General features: G+C 43.2%; 1 protein-coding gene and 1 pseudogene across 2 annotated transcripts in view; both read left to right on the top strand.

The window, feature by feature from the left end:
• Positions 1-17597, top strand: part of LOC310794898 (E3 ubiquitin-protein ligase TRIM35-like) — a 571381-nt pseudogene that overhangs the window by 150109 nt on the left and 403675 nt on the right. The window lies entirely within an intron of this gene.
• Positions 1498-17136, top strand: slc38a5b (solute carrier family 38 member 5b). The gene is made up of 15 exons (XM_083656779.1): positions 1498-1576; positions 1781-1850; positions 2156-2271; positions 3772-3845; positions 4073-4165; positions 5222-5303; positions 6516-6598; positions 8534-8592; positions 9023-9139; positions 9807-9886; positions 11645-11745; positions 11910-12034; positions 12953-13097; positions 14535-14638; positions 15383-17136. Exons 1-15 carry the CDS (start codon positions 1515-1517, stop codon positions 15485-15487), a joined length of 1416 nt encoding a protein of 471 aa, XP_083512905.1. The 5' UTR covers positions 1498-1514; the 3' UTR covers positions 15488-17136.

The raw sequence follows: 17597 nt of genomic DNA on the forward strand, positions 1-17597 counted from the left end.
AAAAGTGAACGTTTATAGCAATATAAATACTCAAATAAAGAACAGGTACTCCCATAAAATACTTAAGTATTATAACAAAGTATTATTACTGTGTTACCCCACCACTGCTGTCTCTCTTAATCTCTCTTATCTCTGCAGTGCACACAGTATGCTATCTAATAAAGCAGACAAACCTATAAAGTAACCCCAAAATGTAACTGCCGAGCCAGATTGGCATGGAGAGAAGCTTGCGATCCTGGCGGTGTTTGTCAAATCTGTTGGATGAAACCGCTCAGATGTATCTTAATTAAAAAAAACAAAAGACTTATGTAAGTCACAGATAGTCCTTGCTCTACCGACGCTTGCTTGTCTCCGTTTCTCCCTGTTTGCGACAAGGCGCCTATCACTGGCCCATAGCGGTGGCATTTTCATGTTAACCAATTGGCAGTGAGGTGAATACCTTCAATATCTCACATCTTATAGATGGATGAGGATATCGAGCTCAACAGGCGCGTGACTTTTTGTGACGTAATTTGCCCCCGGGAGTAAGTTCCGCGTCCATTTTCTCCATAGGCATTTCGATAAATCCAAATATAACGAGTTTGAAGGCTCGAACCAAGCCAACACGCGATCCAGAGAATCTTGAGTGACCATAAAACATTCGGTTTAAGCGAGAACAAAAATTTACAACGGGAATTTATCGAAATGTCTATGGAGAACATGGACTCGGAAATTACTTCCGGGACCAATTACGTCAGGAAAAGTCACGTGCCCGTTGAGGTCTATACAGAGCGTTGATCAGGTGAAATGGACAGAAACAGTTACTTCTCCGGACGTTTATTATGATATATTCTCCCAATGCCTGGATGACAGCAATGATTTAGGAGCATGGACATATTGCTTATATTTAAAGACACCCAAGGATAGAGGGAACCTGTCTTTTAGAATGTTAAACTCAATAGCACGTGTAAAGATGTGTGTGTGTGTGTGTGTGTGTGTGTGTGTGTTTGTGTGTGTGTGTGTGTGTGTGTGTGTGTGTTTGTGTGTGTGTGTGTGTGTGTGTGTGTGTGTGTGTGTGTGTGTGTGTGTGCAGCGCGTGCGTGTGTGCATAGAGCTCAACAGTGACCTCCCACTTTTTCCGCCGCTCCGGTTCCAGGAAGTGAATTTCACATTCATTTCTCCGCTGACGTTTTTCTTTATCAAAAGAGTTTTAAGCTTGGAAACAAGCCAACCAGCTACGAGATGAATCGTGACCATCAACATACGATTCAGAGAAACAACAACAAAAAAGGGGAGCAGTTTTTCTCTTTTTTGATCAAGATAAAGCGGTCACTGTTGAGCCCTATAGCCCTATAGACTGACCTGACAACTCTAAATGCAGAGTTTGGAAATAGCTTCATCATGAGGTGAAGAAACAACAATAAAGATGTATTAAGTGCCTTTTATAATTTTTGTTTCTTCTACTTCAGATTGCACCTCTCCACACCCTTTGGTTCCCTCATTGTGAAGTATCAGCCACCCTACCTCTTCTAAGTATGGAGCTACAGAAGACGCCAAATGGTAACCACCACCATGACTTTGCCCCTTTGGAAGCAGGGTATGTTTCTTATTTGTTTCCTTTGCTGATTGTAGGAATTTATGCAAAATCACAAATGACATTTCTATTAGTTTCTCTTGTCAATGACTGAAATTGACTCAATATACGAAGATAACTCTTAAAAGAGATGCCAAGGTTACTTTAGGTTTGATTTACTAAACTGTAGAACTGTCTTTTATTTTGTATTTTTAATGGATATTGCAGAGTCCCGCCAGAGGCAGAAAAGTTCCTACCACACAAGAGTGATGGGACAAAGGACCAGCAGTTCACAGATGTGAGTACGTGAAGTGGAGCTTGACGTTTATACATAAAACCTTATATTTATATTTATATTTACATATTTCTTTGTGTCTTTCGGGCTAAAAGTGCCTTCCCTGAATGAAAATGTCTGGCGCTAGAAAATTACATCACTTAACTGTAATCCAGCCTTTAAAACCAGGAAAAGACAACACTTATCACCATATTGCCATATCCAAAATCTAAGATGATATCTAGTCTCATATCACAATGTCGATATAATATAGGTCTATTGCCCAGCCCTACTTTCAACTCGATGTTCCAATTTTGTATGGTTGCCAGTTTGAGGGTAAAACCTCCTTCGGGATGTCCGTCTTTAACCTGAGCAACGCCATCATGGGGAGCGGCATCCTGGGTCTGTCGTACGCCATGTCCAACACGGGCATCGTCCTCTTTCTGTGAGTATCACTCAGCTAGGACACCCACACACAGTGGTATCACTCAGCTAGGACACCCACACACACACACACACACACACACACACACACACACACACACACACACACACACACAGACACACACACACACACACACACACACACACACACACACACACACACACAGACACACACACATGTGTACAGCCCGCCAAGCGAACCTCTCATCCAGACAGACAGACACTCACACACACACACACACACACACACACACACACACACACACACACACACACACACACACACACACACACACACACACACACACACACGTGCTCTGTACCACAGTGCTTCCCTGAAAGGACAGTGGACAAATGAGTACATTCACTGCCATCAAGGTAAATATTACACAAGGACTTGGCCAGATTTTTTTTTGGGCAGGCAATATTTGTTTTTGTTTTCTGGTCAAAATATTGGACGTCATTTTAGTCTGTTAGTCTGTCCCTTATGGTTACTATAGATTAACTTTGTCGACATGGCAGGCAACTTAAGTTATTTTAAAAGAGATAGCGTTTTGAATTGTAGTATGTGAACTTTTCACATAGCTTTTAGAACAAAAAAGTCAAGAAGTTGTCTGCTGGTGTGATGTGTTGCCACATTGGTGTGAACCCTAGCACCTGGGTTTCATCCCATATTGGATTTGGAGAAGTAAATATACTGCGGTGCCAAATGCTAGACGCTGGAACATGGCCTGATCTATTTAGGGCACTGTCGGTGCGCTGGGCTAGCACACTCAGTGAGGATGACAGAGTTGGGAGGGGGAAAAAAACGTGGCAAATGTAATATGGCAGTGGCAGTCTTAAGGACACACGCTATGTAACTTCGTAAACGCGTGTGGGAGGTGATTTTATTATTTTTTATGAATGACTGCGTCTATCAAAAACACAAGTATCGGTACATTCTGTCCAAGGAAAGTGCTTTTGAGGCAGTTGACTTGTCTAGCTTATGGTGTGATCCGCTATTGCTCCATGAGCTGGCAGGCATTTCAGCAAGGCAGGAACTGACTGATGACACAAGCTTGGGTCCATGCATGGCCAGTCTCTCCAATCACAGAAGGAAATCAAAGAAGCGACCGAATTAAAGACAGGAATAGAGAGCCGTTAAATAGTCTTGAAATTCCCTTGAAAAGATGTCAGTAACTGTCAAACATCATAATTGACACCAAAGGACAACATCATGAGGGGGGGGGGGGCAACATTCTAGCAAAAAAAACACATAAAAACACACACACACACACACACACACACACACACACACACACACACAAATGAAAGTGATTATAATATTTGAGAAAAAAAATTAATGTAATCACATTTTCAAGTATGCTTTTCAAGAGAAGGTGACCCGAATCAGAAAGTGTTTTCCGGCGATATACTTGATATCGTTGCAAGTTAACAGATTCATATGAATGCAGTTATTGCATTGATGCGTCAAAGCTGATGGTGTGTGCGTGTTTTGTAGGATCCTGTTGACGTGCATCGCCTGCCTGTCCTGTTACTCTGTCCACCTACTGCTGCGCAGCGCAGGAGTTGTGGGTAAGGCTTTTGTGTAACAAGCAGTCATCCTTAACAAGTCCTATGAAAAGGCCCATACAATAATATAGTAGGGTTGACACATTGTTATGAAATGGACAACAGACACATTTGATATTGTACAAATCCAAAGCTCAAATCGAATCCCCGTTCAGCTGCTCCTCTTGTGTCAGGGTCTGAATGTCCGACGCCAATTTGCAAACGATGTTCTCTCTTATTGGGCTGTCCAGGTATCCGTGCCTATGAACAGCTGGGGCTGCGTGCTTTTGGACATCCAGGGAAGATACTGGCGGCTGTCGTTATAACTCTGCATAACATTGGTGGTAAGACCCCCCTTATTTGAATACGATGTCTTCTTGCTTATGATGTAGCTTGGTGTAAACACACTCCAGGGTTGAAATACAGTAGCCCTGCTGTAGCAGTGGTGTATTGGATAAAACAGTGCATATTCCACTCTCATTTTCAGATCGCACACTATAAACCTGGTGATGTTAACGGGGCTGCAGACTGTTAGAAGTAATACGTTAGGCCAGTGGTTCCCAACCTTAGGGTCGCGACCCTAAGTGGGGTCGCCTGGAATTCAAATAGGGTCGCCTGAGAGAGGGGGGGGGGGGGGAGGGGTAATTACACCAGACACAATTTAATACTACCGAAGATGATTATTGATTAGGGTCACTTGCGATTTATTTATTATTGTTTTATTTTTTTTTGTTCTGAGTTTAAAGTGATAATCTCTAAGATTTCAGCTTTGTTCTCTTGGGTGACACCTATGGCGATGAGTGGTAATTGCAGGTGACATCCAAACAGTGTTGCATTATGTGACATTACTAATGTCACATAATGTTACTATATACTGCAAATGCTTCCAACAATGGACCATAGCCTCAATCAACATTGTGAGAAACCCTTAATTTAAAAAAATGTACTATGATGAAAATCTTTGAGATTATAACTTTAAATCAGGATTCTGAGATTAAAGTCAAAATTCTCAGATTAAAGTCAGAATTCTCAGATTAAAGTCAGAATTCTGCAGGGGAAATTAAGCCTACTATGTGACATCACTGACGATGTCACTGATGACATGATCGATGGTGTACCGGAATTTGAATGTTGCGGGTCCCTAAATTTTTTGTGACGTCAAAGTAGGGTCACGAGCCAAAAAAAGGTTGGGAACCCCTGCGTTAGGCTAAAATGAAATATGGGACCAGGGCTGTAATTAAAATTCAGGATCAAATGAAAGATGACAGTATGCATGTTAATGTTAATGTTGCCGCCACTGCATGAATGCACATCCAAAGTCATGAGTAGAAAGATCTGTGTTTGGCTGAAGGTCCTGTCATGTTCTCTCCTGATGCCACGTATCTCTTCCTCCTCCCCAGCCATGTCCAGTTACCTTTTCATTGTGAAATATGAGTTACCGCTGGTCATCCAAGCCTTCCTTGGCCAGACTACAAGCTCAAAGTGAGTACTGTGGTAACAGCTTTGAGATCAATCTACACACAACATTTATTAAATTGAATGATACATAATGTTTCCTAAATGGAGTTAAAAAAATTCTTTGCCATCGCATTTTTACTAGATTGCATTTTTTTTTTTACTAGCACCTTTTTAATCCTCGATAAGAAACTCTGAACATGTTCTGCCTTCATGAAGCAAATTTGAAACTGCCCCGAAAATGGATGTAATTTAGTGCGCTTATTGAAATACATAGGTCGCAATCTGGGCACCCAGAGTCTATCAGTCTGACGATTAATATGACTCTGGGACAGACGGACAATATTTTGGGGTTTCCGCTCTATAGTGGATGTCCGTGTCAACTAAGACTTCCGCTTCGGTGCGCAGCAGTTATTGTTTACAATCCAACCGACGCGAGAATGGAGTTGGAGCTGATCGATTGTAGGTCCAGACGACATTTCGGCTAATAACAATAATAATAAATAAATAGCTGCATATGAGACGTCGTTGGACTGTAAACCATGACGGAAGGGGCGGACGTCCGCTCTACAGCAGAAACCCCGACATATCGGCATGTCTGTCCCATAATCATATTAGTCGTCATGTCAGACTTATAGACTCTGGGTTTCCAGATTGCATAGGTCATTACAAGCTATTATTTAGATTAATAACCAAACGTATAGTACTGTCCTTACAATCATTAGAGATGTACTAAGTCAAGTGTTATCCAAACTTATAGCCTCACCAACACCAACATTGTTTAATTAGCTGCATTTTTTATGGCTGTTGTGTTCGACTTTCACCTCGTTCACAATTCTCAGAGCACAGAACCATCTGAAGATCGCACGAAAAACAATGGCCAATTCTATTCACTATTCAACCTGCCCCTTAGATCAAAATGGCTAATATAATCTTACAAACCAAACGGAGAATGATTTTGATCGAACCACCGCTTCGGATTCGATGAACTTTATGTTTCAGGACTTTTTGGCAACAAACCAAATGCCAAAAAACGTTTAACGCTAACCTCTTCATAATTATTTAGGTGCCCATTTTATCTTTCCACAGTCCACCTGTGGGTTCCAAGTTCAGACGCACTCTGGTTTAAACCAATCTTCTAAATGTGTGTGTGTGTGTGTGTGTGTGTGTGTGTGTGTGTGTGTGTGTGTGTGTGTGTGTGCGTGTGTGTGTGTGTGTGTGTGTGTGTGTTGTATCTAGTGATTGGTTCATGAATGGAAACTACCTCATCATCATCGTCAGTGCGTGCATCATCCTCCCCCTGGCCCTCATGAAACACCTCGGTATGTCTCTGACCTCACTTCCTTTCAACCTCACTTTTCATTCTGGAAAAGCTTTGGACAGTTATTTTACAATGTCTTGTGGCCAATGCGCACGAGACATCATTAGTTAAGTAGTTAATTCTTTTCTAAAGGGTCTTTAACAGAACAATTATGTAATCACACTGCTTTACATTATGTAATAACTCCACTAAGTTTGCATATCATTGTGTAATACCATGACACAATGATATTACACATTACACCAGACCCCCGCGGCAGTTAATCATATGAGTTGTGCCAAACAAACGTTAATATCTCAAAAAGGTATACATCGCATCGCTTATATTTTGACATTCTGAGTGAGAGCAGAAGTAGCACAAGAGTTTGATGTATAATATATGCATGTCATGTTAAAGTTGTGTGAACTGTCGCAGTTTTTAAAATGTAAACAGAGTCAAGCCGGCTCGACCAGACGCCTCCCGCCACTTGGGGCTCCATAGGGTTCCATTGCCGTTGCCACCCAGTGAGGCGGTTTGTTTACCGAAATGCTGCTCGGCTGATCCCTCGTATACACAGCTTGAAAACAATATGCAATATGCAATAATTTCCCCCGCATTTTGGAATAAATGATTAGCTATATATTGCGGTGGTTGTTACAACCTGCGGGGATTGCACTTGTTTTGTGATGAAAAATGTAATAATATGGTGCATTATGTAATAACCAACCTCCATCTGTTTTTATTATTACATAACAGTTATACCTTCAGGCGGCGGGTGCCTTGTCAGACGCGTGGTCAATGGGTCAGCATAGGGGGGAAACCCCCCTCGTTCTCCCCATTCAGCAGAGTTAGCATTTAGCTGCTAGCCCAGCCCAGGCAGACAGGATCGGGGATTCAACCACCGCAGTCAATGCACATCTGAACACACGTCTATGTACCTGCTCTAGAATCGCCAATCCTGTAGTGTAGAGCCGCAGCACCGTCCTTTGGTGAGTCAGCCCATTGAGAAATATGGGGGGTTTTCCCCCCCACTGTCTAGTCTCGCGCGCCAGCCGTAGTACGGGGGCACGGTGGCTCAGTGGTAGAGCTGTCGCCTCGCAGTCAGAAGGTCCTGAGTTCGATTCTCGCCTGGGACACTGCGGGCGCTGTGGTTGTGTTCCCCCCATATCTTCAGTGCCTACTGCCCAGGTGGGGTATCTCGTCATAAGGGCCTTTCTGTCTGTGTGGAGTTTGCATGTTCTCCCCGTGCTCCCGCAGGGGGGTTCCTCCGTATATAACCCCCCCCCCATTAAAAAAAAAACATGCAGAAGATCAGATCGTCATCGTCATCCGACCAGTGACGACAACATCCGAAGTCGGTCCCCGGGCGCTGTACGAGAAAGCGACCACTGCTCCTGAGTCCTGGCCTGCCCCCCGGAGGAAAGGACAAAGCCAGGATGGGTTAAATGCAGAGGACAAATTTCACCGGCCACCGTCAGCATGTGTGTGTTTGTGGCCCTCCGTGCATGTGTTGATGTGTAATCGTGTGACAATAAAGACGGGCTTGTCCGTCTGAAATCGTGTTTTTTTTAATAACATGTTGTGGGCGTTCCCACACAGGCCGACTGTTATCTATGCTAAATACAACTTCCCAAATATGACATTAGACCCGTGTTATATTTGGCTCTGATCTTACTCTAAATAGCCACATAAAAGCCATAGATCAGCCTTTTATCATCTGACTTACAAATACAGCCAAACTCAGGACGTCATGTCAAAGGCCCACCTGGGAAAACGAATTCACACTTACTCAAAATGCAGCTGCAAGAGCCAGAGTTGTTACAGTGGTGTTATTACATAATGACCTGAAAACGTATTACATTTTGTAAAGTTTTTATTTATTTATGCATTTATTTATGCATTTATTTATGCATTTATGTGTGTATGTATTTATTTATTTATTTACAAATACAAACAGGTTATCTTGGTTACACCAGTGGCTTCTCCCTCACCTGCATGGTCTTCTTCCTCTCTGCGGTGAGTCTGACCCACACTAAAGGGTATTCGTGAGATAAGCATATTGTCCCATCCCTATAATGTAACGCAATACTATTTTTCATATGTACCAGTATGTAGTTTTAGATAAAAACTGAAACATCTATGCTTTTGTTTTATTATAATGCAGTATTTGAATTTCCCAGCCATTACAATATGATATTCCTTTCAGCAATATCAGTTGCTGAAAGGAACAGCTCAGTCCAAAATGAAACTTCTGCCGTTATCATCTCACCCATGAAGTCTCATTTTTAACATGCTTAAAATAGGACTTGAGCAGTTAGGCCGAGATTACATGTTCTATACAATCGTCAGTTGCTCTATATATTGTTCTGGTACCTCTGGCATCGCTTCTTTCACCACTTCCTTGTCAACCCCTGTCACACTCCCGCTCTCCTTCTGTTATCAAAAGGTCATCTACAAGAGATTCAACATCGAGTGCCCCCTGGAGGCGTTCGGCAACTACTCTGTGAACTCCACCATCCCAGAGGACACTTGCCAGCCCAAATACTTCACCATCAACCAAGAGGTCAGAGCTCTCAGGGCTTCAAAGCACAGCCACAGAAAAATAATAAAAAAAACATTTAAATTTGAATAGAGAGGCAAAGTGACCGCCTACTTCCTGCTTCAGCACTGTACCAGATTTTTCATCCACCATTTATTTTCCCATACACATTTCGTAAAATGCTTATAAAAATAGTTTTACTTCGTCAAACCAAACGGTTCAGCTAACGCTATAATCGGGAGAGACCATAGAACATTTCACTCGGACCAAAACATTAAAAAACAACATCGGGGGAAAAAAAATAATCTTTATATCCGCGATTTTTTACGTTTTGGTCAGAGTGAAATGTTATGTGGTCTCTCCTGTTTCTAAATATATCTGAGGCGTTTTGTTTTGAACAAGTAAAACTATCTTTATAAGCATTTTACGAAATGTCTATGGGAAAATAAATGGCAGATGAAAATCTCTGGTACAGTGCTGAAGCAGGAAGTAGCCTCTCTATTGTTTCTCTATCGTCATCCCTGGTGGAGGTGCGGTCTGACCCCATATGGTCAGAAGCTATTTGCGGTCTGGTCATGTTACACGGGGGGCACCCAGTTGGCCATGTGAACTCAAGAGTTCATGTGTAGCATGACTTGACCCCCACGTGCACAGCAGCCAGTTTTAGTTTTCCCTGTCGCTTGATTTTCAGACGGCGTACACCATCCCCATCTTGGCGTTTGCTTTCGTGTGTCACCCGGAAGTGCTTCCCATCTACACCGAGCTGCGCAAGTAAGACGCCGACAAGTGTTCCTCGCTCTATTCGATCCATGCAACGCCACGGCACATGACGGCATCAGTGAACATTTCAGCCGTAAAAATACATACAAGTTCATTGAGAAGATGTTTCAATAATGTGACTGCAATTGTGAAGTCACTTTGTCAAGTTTTGGGTATTCCATAACGCCCATCTCCAACTTTCAGTCTTCAGATGACACGATTTGAGATTTGAGAACATCATTTAACTGAACACCCAAAAGAATTGTTCATTTGCCAAAACCTGCAAAAAGAAAGCTCAGAAATGTATTTAATAGACTAGGTTTCTGTCCACCATAACCTTAATTATGTTCTAAAGCCACAGGGGGATGCAAAAATGATGAAAATCCCACATGACATAGGACTTTAACTTTGAAGTGACCAAATCACAATTCTAGCCGTGTACCAATGCCGCATTCATGACAACTCGGCCCGCCGGAGGTTTCAACACGGAACCTCCGGCCCGGACAGATTTGCGTTCACGCTGCACCTCCCGCTCGGGGGGGGGGGAAACCCAAACTGTAGCTATAGCAACCCGAGTTAGCATGGTAGCTACCTACTAGCGAACAATGCTAACCGAACATGCTGAATGCTGAATTTCACACAGGGCGAAACACAGATGATACAAACACATATGAAACGTTAACATTACATAATTAAGACCTCAAATTGTGTGTTAAAACATCAACAAACGTTTTTATAATAATTCTGTGATTAGCATTAACGATGCAAGTTGCCATTTTGATCTGGCTGCTGTGACGTCAACTCGGAGAAACCGGAGCTCTGAATGATACCCGAATTTCCGAGCTGTAATTCCGGCCTGGACGACCGTTCAATTCACTTTTTACAGGTCGGAACCCATTTTTTCCGGCGGCCCGAGTTGTCTTGAACGGGTTATAACAGTCCAGTCTTATTATTGTGCAGCAGTGGCAGGGTCGGGAATTAATGGGGATCCGGGGCAAAATGCCCGTAAAAAATATATAAAAATGCCCTTGGAATTGTGCAAATTGTGCAATTTGGACATGCGACGTACAATATTAATAAACTTTGACTAAACAAGCGAGTAAACGCACGAGCAGCGAGCTGCTCTGCTCTTTCTCTGCCTGGGTGCAGCGGGGGGGGAGCTGCTTGCTGTAGGCACAGTCACATCACAGCGGGGCGGGGCTTCAGGGATCTGACTGGCCGTGAGCACGAGCCCCGCCCGACCAAACTGCACGAGAATGACTAACGAGCAGACACACTAGCCAATAGCAGCATAGACACATACTCCGTAGAAGAACTGACGTATATCCCACATTTGATCAAAATTGCCCTGGAAGTTATCCAAAATGTCCCTGAAATATATTTCACGGGGGGGCAAAAAAGCTTTTGTTAAAACCCGCTCAGTGGTTAGCACTGTCACCTCACAGCAAGATGCTCGTGGGGTCAAATCTCCACCCCGCCCGGGCCTTTCTGTGTGGAGTTTGCATGTTCTCCCCATGTTTGCGTGGGCGCTATAAACATAACTGAACGGGAAAAGGCAAACGTAAAATCATATGAAGTTGAATGCCAGTTAGCAGCATGATGAGTCATATGGACAGATCTAGACACCAGACACCATTGGCCTACAACAGTATATTTTCGAATAGTTTTTTCATTAGGTTGAAACACAAAATGAGATAAGATACGCCCATTTCTTTCTCAAATTAAATTGGTATTGTCAAACTAATTAACTGCCATCTTTTCCCCCTAAAGCCCAACCAAGAGGCGAATGCAGAATATTGGCAACGTCTCCATCCTCGGCATGTTCGGCATGTACCTCCTCACAGCCATCTTTGGCTATCTGACCTTCTACGGTAATGCCAACATCTCACTGAGCACCATAAGTCTATTGAAAGTTTAGGTCAGTTTAATGACAGTGAGTGCTCACAAGCTTCTGTTTGCGCGCGTGCGTGTGTGCGTGTGTGTGTGTGTGTGTGTGTGTGTGTGTGTGTGTGTGTGTGTGTGTGTGTGTGTGCAGAGAACACGGAGGCGGAGCTCCTCCACACCTACAGTAAGGTGGACCCCCTGGACACTCTGATCCTGTGTGTGCGGCTGGCCGTGCTGGTGGCCGTCACCCTGACCGTACCCGTGGTCTTGTTCCCCGTAAGAAAACCTCTGACCTCCTTCCAAACATCTCTCTCACACACTCTCCATCAGCGGAGAGCTGCTGACCTCTGTAGATGCCTACATTTCTTAGTGTGAAACTTAAAAATACTGGTAGTAGGCTAATAGGCCATGTTCAGACTAGGAGGCCAAATCCGATTTGTGGACTTTAGTGACCTATTAATGACTTTATCCAGATTGGTTTTATGAGTCTGGATGCTCCAAGTCTGATTTGTGTCACTTGTCCCAAACCACATATGGAGGTAGTTTCCAATCTGCTTCAAATGTGCTTTTGACTGATGTGTCTTCAGTGCGGACGCGCCGCAGATCCACCAAATCTGATTTGAACGTCACTCGCAACTCGTCGTCATCAAATGCTTCTGCGCTTGAAGACCGCGTCACCAACGTACGTATTTACTGACGCCCCCGTCGTTACCATAGCAACCCATGCAGATAGGCTGTTTAGGTCTGGACACACAGATCCGACTTGATTTGTGGCAGTGCGGACACACCAATCAAGATAATGATGATTCATGACTTTATCAGCAAATCGGATTTGCCTGCAATGTGGACATGGCCTTAGAAATGTGGGGTCATAAGACGAGAGACACTGAATGCATGAAATATTAGGAACAGCTTCCTGAGCCCCTTTTGCACAATCCACATATTGAGCATAGTGTTATTTCTGGCAGGCCACGAAGTCAAGCTCAGCTCACAAACCCCCGACCACATCAGCTGATCGCTCAGCTGATTTCCTTCTCGGCGTTCACTTGGCAAATCTCATACAGGGCGCCTTATTTAAAGCTGCTTAATTTCCGGATAAAGTGGTCCTGCTTTGACCTCTGTTCTGACACACTTTCTTGATACTGTCGTCTTTGAATTGATCTTGATATGTCGTTAATGTTGTTTTTCCGTCAGATTCGACGTGCCCTTAACCAGCTCCTGTTCCCGGAGAAGCCCTTCCACTGGGTCCGTCACATCGTCATCGCCCTCTGTCTGCTCTTCGCCGTCAATCTGCTGGTCATCCTCGTTCCCAACATCCGCGACATCTTTGGCATTATCGGTGGGGAAACCCGCACTATACATATATAAGTCAACTTGAATGAAAGATATAGTCACACAACAGAATAGGCCACAAAACAGTACAGTGTAGCCAGACATCCTGTCCTAGCCAACTTGATTCTTGGGTTGTATTTGCTTTCAAACTGGTAATGTTGGCATTCTGGGTAAAGTGGGTTAGGGTTAGGTTACATTGATTGGTTTCGAAAATACATGTTTTTGTTTATATATTAACCACACAGCGGCCATTTTCAACACTCAGGGTGGGAATTGTGAAAGATTGGTATGTATATCATTACTTCAACACATACTGTAATTGAGGAGTTCAGATGGTCCAACAGCTATCAAATTGGCTAGTAATATTGGGAACAGCAACCACAACAATTGCTTGAATTTAAGAGGGATTTTTTTTTCTGATTTCCCCCGGGGCGGTATTGAGTTCACAACACCATCGTTTGTGAAACAGAATGTGAAGCAAATCCATCCCTCTGGCATCGTCAGGTTACCCTAATAGTACTTGGCCAATTTCCCCCTCTGCCGATCTGGGGAGAGCCATAGACTAGCACCATGCTTCCTCTGACACATGCGCAGTTGCCAGCCGCTTCTTTTCACCTGACAGCGGGGAGGTCCACCGGCAGGACGTAGCACGTGGGAGGATCACGCTATTCCCACCGGTTCCCTTCCGCCCCCCCGACCAACCAGAGGAGGCGCTAGTGCAGCGACCAGGACACATACCCTCAATCCGGCTTCCCACCCGCAGACACAGCCAAACGTGCCTGTATGGACGCCCGACCAAGCCGGCGGTAATACTTGGGCGCGAACCTGCGACCCTCGTGTTTGTGGGCAGGGAATCTACCGCTACACTACCCGGACGCCCCCACCCATGGCTTCTGTCTGACAGCCTTAAAATGTGAACCTATCCACCTTATTTCTAGCTGCCATGATCCCTGATGGGTGCTTCTTCCGCTTCCGGTGTAATAGACTGTTTTAACTTTTACTGTTAAAAAAAAAAAACGTCTATGAGGATTTTACAGCAGAGCCATTCTGCTCTACAGCCGTGTCGTTCGCAATCTTTTTTTTCCCATGATGGTGAAGGCTAGACGAAGGCATGACCCGCCCCTCTCTGCCTCTAATTGGCTGACTGCACTCGGCTGCTCTCGCCTGCTTCCCAGGCGAGCCAGAAGTCATCTCAAACGAGCCTAATTATAGCCTATACTTTGTTTCATTCAATGTCACGATCTAATACATCAGGTTCCGCATGACAGCAGAGCAGGTAGGTACCCCGATACTAACAAACATATAACTCGCGCTAGAGCTTCTCGAAGCTCTCGACAGCAGCCTCATGCTGTCATTATAAGCCACTGTGAGCTTTCTGATGCCGCCTTGTTTGTTGTTTCACGATACAATAATGTATTATTGAGACTCCTCTCCGTGTTTCCAGGGGCGACCACTGCTCCCTGTCTGATCTTCATCCTCCCCGGGCTGTTCTACATCCGCATCGTCCCCAAGGACCAAGAGCCAACGAACTCGAGACCAAAGATCCAGGTGGGCTAACTGTCTCCAGATATCATTTTTGGAATGGTGAATAAATGTTCAGCCCTACAGTAGATCCCAGATTCTTTTGATCTGTGACATTCCCCTGGTGATGTGATGATAGGATGTTCCCCTCGTGTGTGTGTGTGTGTGTGTGTGTGTGTGTGCGCGCGTGTGCGTGTGTGCGTGTGTGTGTGTGCGTGTGCGTGTGTGTGTGTATAGAGGTTTATTTTTGAGCATATGCTAGTGTGTGTGAGTATGTGTGTTGCGTTTGGGATGTGGGTGGGGGGTGGTGCGTTTCATGTTTTGTTCGTTTTTCTTTTCTTTTTTTTTCTTTCTCATTGTTTTAACGTATTCAACCTTTTGAGCTCAGCAGACTTTGTGATTTGTTCATTCCGATGTCCAAATAATTCATACAACATGGTGTCATGATGAAACTTGTGTTTTACACCTCTGTTGCTGATGTGACAAAGTGGCGTTAAGGGCCTTGAGGTTTTGGAGGCGGGGTCTTAAGAGGTGCTGAATTTAGTTCTGGCATTCCTCCATATACCCGGCTATGGATGTGTCTGGCTGCTGAATTGTAGTTTTCAGTTTTATGTGTTTTCTTTTCTTTTTTTTCCTTCTCTATTTTTTGTTATGGAAATTGATGCTTGTTGAATCTATTAATAAAAAAAAAAATTATCGCAAAAACAAAACAAAACAAAAACTAGATCCCAGTGACAGGAGATGTCCTCTCTTCCGGTGTCTTCTTTTCAGGCTGCTTGTTTCACAGCTCTGGGCTTCATATTCATGACCATGAGCCTGACGTTCATCGGGCTGGACTGGACGAGCGGGGAGAAACGAAGCGTCGGCGGCCACTAAAACACATCCCCCCCCCGAAGCCGAACAGCAAGAGCAGCCCCACCGCCCGTGCCCCTCCTCCGCTCCTCTGGATGGGGAATACGATTCAACTATACTGCCGGAAGGTTAGACGACATTGTCAAGCCAAGGGGGCTTTGGTAAGACCGTTTTCACACCCGTTCAAATGGAAAGGACACTGCTCTTCCCGTGGAGAGTCCCGAGGGACCCAGTGGAGTCCCATCCACCCAGGAAGATGTGCGCCACGGACATTGATCACAGGTTGTGTGATCCTCGATTATGCCCGAGTTGTCGAGGAGCATGCTGGAAGCCCCTGGACCACTCAATGTGATTTGTCTCAAAAAGAATGGAAGCTGAATCTAGGTTATGCGGTTTAATAAGAGCAATATTAACAAGCCGAGTTGGGCAGTTGTCCCAGGAGAAATTTGATTGTTCAATGATTGGTAGGTTTTGTTGGGGGGGGGATGCGCTTTATGAAAATGCTTCAAAAATACATTTCTCATCGTGACATTTCACATTCTGCTAATAGTTATTCCTGCTCCCCAGAAAGCCATATTAGGTAGCAGAACAAGATGTGTTTAGATAATTCACTTAAATTGATGGCAATTTAGTAGTCTTTTCTCATTGACACTTGAGAACAATTACAAAACATCAATAAGTTAAGGAAATCATTTTCTGAGCATTTATTTATATTCTATCATATTGCTTGATGCAAGATTATATTGTTTTATAGCCATTAATAGTGCAGTGAGTCTATTTTGTATGGCAGCGCAATAATGATTGCTATACTTTTCTTTGACACACTATTGGAGTGATGGTTCCGTCTCTTTTTGCTACATTCGTAGCATCATCTTCTGCAGGACAGTATTTGGCAAACTGGAAAATAAAACAAAAAAACATAGGCTACCAACAGCCAATGTCTAACATTCGGTTTAAACAACTGTGAACCAAATAATTTGGTATCCTGTAATTCATTTGTGTGTCCTTTGTTCACACCACAGGTGGATATTATTTAATAAAGATTCTGATCTTCATTGTGTATTCCAAATACATGACACCTGTCAACAGAGAAATGTTTCTTTTTTATGTAAGTCTTTTTATCAAGCGGTGATGCAGATGAGGTAACACGGGAAAAGGAGACAGTATAGAGAGCCAAAGTGAACGTCACTTCCTACTTCAGCACTGTACCAGAGATTTTCTTCCGCAATTTATTTTCCCATTGACATTTCGTAAAATGCTCATAAAAAATAGTTGTACTTGGTCAAACCAAATGGTTCGGCTATATTTAGAATCTGGAGAACATTTCATTTGAACCAAAACTAAACAAAACATTTAAAAAAAAATATTTTAACTCGCATCATTTTTTTTAACGTTTTGGTCTGAGTGAAATGTTATGCGATCTCTCCTGTTTCTAAATATATCTGAACCGTTTGGTTTGAACAAGTAAAACTATTTTTTATAAGCATTTTAAGATATGTCTATGGGAAAATAAATGGCGGATGAAAATCTCTGGTACAGTGCTGAAGCAGGAAGTGACGTGAAGGGGTGAGACGCTGTCCGTTTGTCGGTTGCGAACACCTTAGGCATGTGTGCCAAGCCAAGGCATTACTGTTATCATTGCCAGGGTATTCCATTTTCAATAAAGACATTGTTGTCAGTATTACTATTGATGTCTCTGCTTTTCCTTTCATTACAAATTACAACTTGTATTTATAATTATAGACAGTCAATGTTAGACAGGATTACAATAATAGGCAATGCAAAACACTTTAAAGTTGTGTCCTACCTATAAGTCATGGTTGCAAGACCCCACTGTTGTACTAGATGTATTTTGAAGTAGACATTTTATTAACTGGGTCTACATTGCACTTCTTTTGATTTTAAAGAAATAATATAACATATCAAGTATTTTTTCTTCTTTTCTTCACTTGTATAATTCTTCCTCATATAAATAATACCTCCTAGGAAGTTGCTTTACAATATTAATGAATAGAGAGATGGGAATGTGATATTTTTTGTAAAGATAGCCTACAATAATAGATGGACTGTCTTCTCAAATCAATTGCCCAACTAAAAATATATTATTATTAAACCAGTGAGTGATTTTGATGGT

This window comes from Poromitra crassiceps (assembly GCF_964638095.1).
Source record: "Poromitra crassiceps genome assembly, chromosome: 20".
Taxonomy (NCBI): Eukaryota; Metazoa; Chordata; class Actinopteri; order Beryciformes; family Melamphaidae; genus Poromitra; species Poromitra crassiceps.